This window comes from Parasteatoda tepidariorum, chromosome 9 (genome assembly GCF_043381705.1).
Source record: "Parasteatoda tepidariorum isolate YZ-2023 chromosome 9, CAS_Ptep_4.0, whole genome shotgun sequence".
In the NCBI taxonomy this organism is placed as follows: domain Eukaryota; kingdom Metazoa; phylum Arthropoda; class Arachnida; order Araneae; family Theridiidae; genus Parasteatoda; species Parasteatoda tepidariorum.
The window spans coordinates 49,748,857-49,757,498 of NC_092212.1; the positions used below are offsets into that span (position 1 = coordinate 49,748,857).

The following is an 8,642-nucleotide window of genomic DNA, read 5'->3' on the forward strand; positions in this document are numbered from 1 at the left end:
TTTTTTTTTTTGTTAGGAATACTTTTAGACAAACTTATTGAATATCAATTCATATCCTCTCACTTTTTCAAGTTTTAATTTTTTAAGTTTTAAAACGCAATTTAACTATTTTTTTATTTTGTTTCACGTTATACAATTTGAATTTTTTTCATTATTATAAGTGAATTTACCGTTTTATTTTTTTACGAATATCTTTATTATTCATTATTGGTCTTTATATTAACAATTTTTTTTTAAAAATAATTATTTTTTAATAAAATTGATAAATCAAACAAATATTTAAAAAAAAATAAAAATATTAAAATTCTAAAAAAATTATTAGCATTGCCTAGATTAGCAGTTCCTAAATGTTTCGCGGAACCCTTGGGTTCCGTTTAGAATTACAGGGGTTCCACTAGTTAGTACTTTTTATAGCCACATTCAACTGAACCACCCAAGTGGAACATTCTGCTTTTGAACCCTAGAGCCCAAGATCTAGATTAATGGTTCCCAATTGGTGTTCCGGGTAGCCCTATGGTTCCGTGGAAAAGTTACAGCGGTTACACGAGATAGTACTTTTATAGCCACCCAAGTAGAACATTCAACTTCTGCCCCCTAGAGTATAGGATCTAAAAGAGTGGTTCCCAAATGGTGTTCCATGGAACCCTAGAGTTCCGCCAAGAATTGCAAGAGTTTCGCTAATTGGTACTTTTTTTAGCCACATTCGGTTGACCACTTAACTGGAATATTCTGCTTCTGCACCCTAGAGCCCAAGATTTAAATTGATGGTCCCCAATTGGTGTTCCGGAAAGTTCAATGGTTCCGTGGAAAAGTTACAGCGGTTACACGAGATAGTACTTTTATAGCCACCCAAGTAGAACATTCAACTTCTGACCCCTAGAGTATAGGATCTAAAAGAGTAGTTCCCAGATGGTGTTCCATGGAACTCTAGAGTTCCGTCAAGAACTGCAAGGGCTCCGCTAGTTGGCACTTTTTTTAGCCATATTCGGCTGATCACTTAACTGGAATATTCTGCTTCTGCACCCTAGAGCCTAAGATCTAAATTAATAGTCCCCAATTGGTGTTCCGTAAAGCCCTATGGTTCCGTGGAAAGGTTACAGCGGCTACACGAGATAGTACTTTTATCAGGTGTTCCGCCGAAAGAACGTTAATTGTTTAGAGTTCCATGGCAGAAAAATATTGAGAGCCCCTGACCTAGATCAACTAATTCAAATACTAAAACAGTCTAAACTAATTTGTACGACCACCTTTTATAAAGACTCTTCCATTATAATGACCATTAAAAAAAGAATCAAAGAATCGATTCATATAACCGTTCATTTTAGTGAATTGATTCTAAAGAATCGATTCATTTAAATGAATCGATTGGCTCATCACTAATCAAAATTATTAAATATTTATATTTTTTACACAGCAAAACCTTTTGCTCAATAGCATTAAAAATTATGAAAAAAATTACCAATGCATATTATCTTCAATATTTTCTGGTGTTGCAGTCCTATCAGGATCTTCATGAATTTCAACAAATACCTTTGAACCTGTGTAGGACAAGAGTTTTTGCAAAATCAACATGCAAACGAACAAATAAAACAGGAACTGCCAGGTCCTGGTTATAAAGCAGAAAAAAGCTACTGAAATAACAATTGCAAGACATTTAATGACAATAAATTTTTTAATTATTATAAAAAGGTTTATACTTGATTTTATTATTTCAGCTTTGAATATGTAGATTATTTGGCATAAAAGATTTAAGCAAACTAATTATTGGCCGTAAAATAATATTTTAATTAACTTTGACACGCCGTAATACCTGAAAAGAATAATGCTACTGAATTTTATTACTTGTACATGCAACAGAAGAACTTTAAGTTCTATTTATACCCAGTTTTTTATGTGTTGCTTTAATTATTTACACCTTTTTTATGTAAAGTTTCCGATAATTCCATGTTTTTTGTGTGTGTTTTTTGTGTGCTTTGTCCTATTTTTTCTTGGTAAATTCATGAGAATAAAGTGCTTTTAACTCGTACTGATATTTTCTTTTTTTTCTCCGGCAGAATTTGTAGAGAAATTAAACTAAATCTAAAGGGGACAGAAGGCCCCAGCTATCCAGAGGGGTTTATATTTAACCCTGAGAAGGACACTAAAATTTTAAGTTCATTACTATGCTCTAATTATGAAATTAATTTTTTTTAAACTGAAAACTCATTTCATGCCAAATTTTGTAATTAGTAATTGGCATACCTTTACAGGGTTCCATAAAAATGCTTTTTAGTACATGGAAAACTGAGCATTAAATAAAAATTTATTTAATAATGGCCCTAATAATAGGAAAAAGCTTTTTACAGTCAAGCATGATGAAACACATTACGTGAAGAAATGAAAAGTGCTTGATTTAAGGTAATTCTATTTGTATTTAAATAATTTTTTTATGCCAATAAAAAATTACATTTTCTTATTATAATATTTAACTGATAAAATTTTCAGTTATGTCAAATTTAGAAAACATTTGAGTAACTTTTGAACTTAATTTATTCCAAAAATCCTCTATGTCTTTTAATTTATTCCAAAAATCCTTTTTGTCTTGCAATTGTAAGTTTAAAGAAATAATGCAATCTATGAGCATGATCTATGTATCAAACAGGGCATGCTTTGCAAGCAACACACCATTCGAAATATATTAACTGAAATTTTAATGAACAATTTTGGTTGCATCTAAAAACTATTGTTTACCATCAATAAACGTGTACAGCTAATCTCATGAGAAAAAAAAACGATTTTTTTAAGACTAAAAATATTCATTAATGTATTATCTGTTCTTTGAGAATATTTAATAAAAAAAAGTCACAATCATTAACTGACATCAATATAAATTCGAATAATTTTAAATGATTAGCACATCAATTATTTCACAAATAATTAATAAGCCTGTTTTGTAATACATTCGTTAAGTTAAATGTTTTTTATATTTAAAGAAACTAAGATGTTGTTTTAATATTTTCATTAATACAATATTGCTTCCTTTTGTTTTGAGAAGTGAGGGATTCCCTTAAATGTATAACGTCAAAAACAATTTAGTGATTTTAAGCAATAAAATGAACAATCGTTTTTGATTTTTATTGTTAAAAAATGTATTTTGATTCCTTGTATCTCACTGTTGAAATCTAATTACTAATTCTTTTGTCTCACTAAGACTTTGCATAAGGTATATAAAATAATTCTACAGAATTTCTTACTCGTTACGCCAATGTCACAGGCGGATACATTTTGTCCAGCTGAACTCTTGGTAACGCATGAGTACTTTCCTGAATCTTCTTTCTTCACTTTATCTATGATGAGTTCGTAGCATTCGTCATTTTCTTTATTATAACGAACTCGTCCAGTGCTACTGATTTCTTCATCACCTTTATAACTGCATAAAAACATTTATTCATCATTCATTACTCAAACTGAAACAGATTCATTAGTTTTAACTATTCTAATTTACTTTTAAAACACATAAATAATTCAAAAGAAAACACTTTGGAAGTCTGAAAAGCTTACCACTTTAGAAATGTATAAGTCATAGGTAGAACTATATCACTGTTATCATTCAATCAATCGTCGTAATATTGTAGCCATTAATGGCAACCAATTGTTTCCCCTATTTTACATTGAAACGTGTTCAAATTGGTTGCAACTAGAAAATGTTTGATTATTGATAAATTTTCAGTAAGCAACTGAGTTAAGTGACGTCAGCTTAGATATTTCTAAAGTAGTATTTTTTTTATATAAAATTGGTTAAAAAATAACTAAATAAACGAATTTGTATATTTTTAAAATAAATAAAATAATTAATAGACTCAAAAGCCATTTTATTTTATAACCGTCGAGGAACAACCGACCCAATTTTGAATTTACGACTACTAATGTTTACCTCCATAGCTTTATAATTTTGAACACAATTCAGAAGACAAGGGAACTCCTGCAACAAGTATTAAGAGAAATTTGAATTCGTGGAGGACATTTTGATGGAACTAACCGACATTTGCATTTCATGGAGAGGAAAAACCACGAAATCCTTAAACAGTTAGCCTGACGGCAACGTGGCTCTAACACATGATCCGTCTACCACTGAATATATTTTTCGTCAGCGCTGTGGGTGACGCGAACCGGATGCGGATTTCATATGTGCCAGCCATTGCTGCGATACGAATCCTGGTCACGTAATAGGGGCGAACGCTCTATCTTCTGAACCATCAACAGCCATTTGAAGATGGTTGGTATAATGTATATATCATAGATTAATTTAATAAGGATACTAATATCATGACATTCCTTCCTAACACTACCTAAGTTTACGCTCCGACTTCCAACAAAATTTGTTCCCCAAACCGTTTTTTCTTCGAAAGATAATTGGAAAAAGGGTTTATATTTTTTACGGAATATACATATGGATGACAAAATAATACGAATACTTCTATGCTAACCCTATGTAAACAATCTTTCCTTTAGCAGCAAATTTTTTGGAAGATTTTACAATACAAAACTGTTGGCACAATTTGAAAGATTATGCTTGAAATTTTTTGAATTGGTCTACTCTTTACCCATGCAAAATTTGCATCACCAAACTAAGTGTAGAGATTTTAATGCTTCTATCCTTTTTAACACCATAGAATTTTAAAACTATTCTCGTGTAAATATCACAGTCCTGTACAATATCAAAGACCTATACAATCCTATATAATGAGTCAATGTTCTATACAATAAATGTTGCTGATATTAAAGCTAGAAAGCAGTTTGTAACTTTCTTTCCTCATTTTGGTGAATCCAACTTTTGAGTGGATAAAAATGACAGCATTTCTAAAAGCATCAAGCATGAGGTCTCAAGTTGTATCAACAGTTTTTCATGTAAAATCTTCCGAAACATTTGCTGCTAAAAGATAGATAGTTTATATAGAGTTAGAGTAGAATATTTCGTATTTATTTTTTTCCCATCTGTATTATCCATCTGTTAGAGTAGAATATTTCGTATTTATTTTTTTAACCATCTGTATTTTATTTGCTTCAAATTCTAAGCTCAAATCCCATCCTTTTAGTTGATTTTACTTGTGAGATTGAAGTATTTTTTGTATCGTGAAACCATTTGCTCACAAACGCATCTTTTATAATATTAAAACGTCATTATTCTTTTTTGACTTAAGTAAATAAAACATTATGTGAATTACTTTTTNAAAAAATTACATTCGAGTACCATTTTTAAAAGATTCGTTATTATTATTATTATTATTATTATTATTATTATTATTATTATTATAATTATTATGTTAAAGATATTTATATTAATGAAAAATAATTACGAACAAAATATTTGACACTTCTTATTTGAAAATTCAAATTTTCATTTCAAATTTTGAAATTTTATGAATTACAGACCGTAACTTACAATTTTACACTGGGTTTTGGTTCCCCTTCAATTATAACACACACTCTAAAGTCAGTTCCCTCCTGTAATTCAGTATCTCGTAGCTTTTCACGAAATATAGGACCATAAGACATTACACTGCCATCTGGTGTAGTTGGTGGCAAAGATGCTGGAGCTTTTTAAAAAAAATTATATTTAGATACAATCTAATAAGCAAGAATGTAATTTAAAACATTTTTCCCAGTTGTAGTGAAATGGAAAGATACTTTTAGGCAGAACAGTACGATTTATTTTAAAAAGCTCTTAAGCAGACAACCATGATAGTATCACATATTGTTATATATGATTAATTTTTATTAAGAATAGTGATGGTCTAAATCACTAAGAATTAAATTTATAAAAGTAAGGTTAGCATACATTTACTACTACTGTAAATATAAAAATAAAGTTTTCCTCTAAATGCGTGAGAGTAACTAGCAAGTTTACATATAACTTATAATGAGTATCACACATTGTTATATATGTTTATTTTTTAAAAAGTAGTGGTGGTTGAAATCATTATAAATTAAATTTATATTTGCAAGTAATAAATGGCAAATATACATTTTACTATCGCTTTAAACGTAAAAATAAAATTTTGCGCAAAATGTGTAAAAATTGGCAGGTGCGATTATTGGTGGTTTAGTATACTCCGAAAATACAGGATTTATTCAGTTGTCGATTGTTTGTTGCAATTGGAACCTTCTTTCGATCCGAGAATACTCTAAGACATTTTATTAAAATTGCAGAAATTTAAGAACTTGATCCAGTTAATTAACGTTGTTGAGTAAAATAAGACTAAAAATACATTTTTTTACGATAAATCTCAATTTAATAAAAAAAGTGAGAGAAAGAAAGAAAACGTTACTTAAAATAATTTTTACTAAGTTTTAAATGTTAAACACTATTCTTAGCATACTTGCAAACTAATTTTGTAATTCATTAAAGAAAATTAATTTCCTTATTTAAAGATGTAAAACTGTAATTCAACAGATATTATATTTTAATTACTGTATTTGTAATATTTGTTGCTATTACACTCACTTGTGAATTTTTTTTAAATTACATGTATTTAGCTTAGGTATGCATCATTATTATTCAAATTCAGTTTTTAAATTTTAGAATCTAAAAAACAAATTGTACCTGAGTTTACGGTGAGAGGAGCACTACACGATGTTGTACCATGGATGTTCGATGCAATAATTGTGTACAAACCAGAATCAGCGCACTCGGCTTTTTTAATTAATAAGCGGTGTTTTCCACCATCTGCTTCTAACATAGCTTTCCTGGAAGTAGCAAGAGGTGAATTGTCCTTTAGCCATGCAACATTTACTTCCGGATTAGCACAAACTTCACATTCTAAGACAGCTTCCATTCCCTCTGAAAAGCATAAATAAAAATTAATATAAATTCATGACAACAGGATTATACAAATACAAATCGTCATGGAGTTCAAAAAATTGTAACTGGCACCTGAATTTTTAACATTAATTGTTACTTTCTTTCCTTCCATATTAAATCAGCTTCGGAGAAAATTATTCTGGTACCTTGTAATTGCAAATTATGGTCTACTTGTACAGCATAAGAAATTCGAATGAACTTGAAATAAAAAAGCGGACAGAAATAACGCCAAGTGAAAATGAATCTTGAAACAAAAATGGTAAACAGAAAATATGAAGGAAATCTATTTAAAACTCGTAAGACACTTTCCTAGAGGATTCATCAAGTGCGTTTTGCAATAATTAAAACAAACTAATAATTATTAATGAACTTTTTAAAAAATAACAATTGTGTTTTTCGAGAAAAGTATTTTTGTGTCTTGTAATTGCAAATTATTATCTACCTGAGATACTGCAATGCTTTCCATCGAGTGAAAATGAATCTAAAAACAAAAATGGCAAACAGAAAATATGAAGGAAATCTATTTAAAACTCGTAAGACACTTTCCTAGAAAATTCATCAAGTGCGCCTTACAATAACTAAAACAAACCAATAATTGTGAAGGAGCTTCCCCGAAAATAAGAATTGTGGATTTTGGGAAAATTATTCTGGTGCCCTGTAATTGCAACTTATGGACTTCTTGTGGTGCCTGATAAATAATTCCAATGAATTATAAATAAAAAGAGAACAAAATTAACATCAGGTAAAAATGAATCTAGAATAAAAAAAAGCAGAAAATGCCAAATAGAAAATATCAAGGAAATCTATTGAAAACTCGTAAGACAATTTCCTAGAAGATTCATCAAATGTGTCTTGCAAGAACTAAAACAATCTAATAATTGTGAAGGAATAATTTGACTTGGCGTTAGAATTCATATCTTTGTTTACTAAAATATAAATTTTTAAAAAAAGCATTTTTGGAAAAAAGGTAATTTTTTACCCTTTTTTTTTAATTTTAGTCAAGATAAAAAAAAAATCTCTTGAAAACGGTTTTAATGATCACTTTGGGGAATTTCTTAAGACTCTAGAAAAAAAATTTCTTGATAGCAAGCTTTCGGTCGAAACAAAACATCATAATTACGTTTGAAATTTTTTTTCCAATCTATACTTGTGCAAAAAGCAGCAATAAAATTAATATTTATTAAATTTCCCTTTATTTCTATTAGTGTAAAGCAGATTAGTGAGTTAAGCTACAGCCTGAAACCATACCTGAAATTCATCATACCAAACATTTTCCTTAAGTTATATTATTATATGTCCCGTATATGGGATTATATAATTCTTATAAGACTCGCCAATACATACCTGCACATGTTTGAGCTTTTAGTGGAACTGTAAATCTTGGCTGACCAGGACCTCCAGACTCGAGATCCGAGACAGTGTGACAAAGCGATGGCTCGTCGTCCAGAGCAGAGTGAAAATCTACAAGTCACAGAGGGATGAGGGCAATCAATACATGCAAGTCAGTCTCAAAGCAGCTTGATTAATTTATATGATATAGTTATTAGTGTTTAGTGCTGAGCTAGTAATGTTAATAGAGGCATTAAAACTTGTTACTTATTATACGTAATCAATCAGTAATTGAAGTAGCATGATGAGTTTAATTTCTCAGTTCATAGATATCAAATAATATAAAGATATCATTTCTGTATAATGTCTTACATATTGAATATTCTTTTAATTTCACAGATGATGAGTTTATAAACTGGAATGATTATTTCTGCAGATACTTGGTCTTTCAAAATTTCAAATATTATTTTGA

At 29.5% G+C, this 8,642-nt stretch overlaps 1 protein-coding gene across 1 annotated transcript in view; it reads right to left on the reverse strand.

Annotated features, from left to right (window-relative positions):
• The window catches only part of LOC107440440 (obscurin), a 285,805-nt gene that overhangs the window by 189,840 nt on the left and 87,323 nt on the right, over nt 1–8,642 (reverse strand). Inside the window, exons 15-19 of the mRNA XM_071185809.1 lie at nt 8,186–8,302; nt 6,584–6,820; nt 5,423–5,576; nt 3,234–3,409; nt 1,460–1,538 (exon numbers count right to left, since the gene is read on the reverse strand). Coding sequence (XP_071041910.1) covers nt 1,460–1,538; nt 3,234–3,409; nt 5,423–5,576; nt 6,584–6,820; nt 8,186–8,302 — 763 coding nt within the window. The remainder of the gene's footprint in view (nt 1–1,459; nt 1,539–3,233; nt 3,410–5,422; nt 5,577–6,583; nt 6,821–8,185; nt 8,303–8,642) is intronic.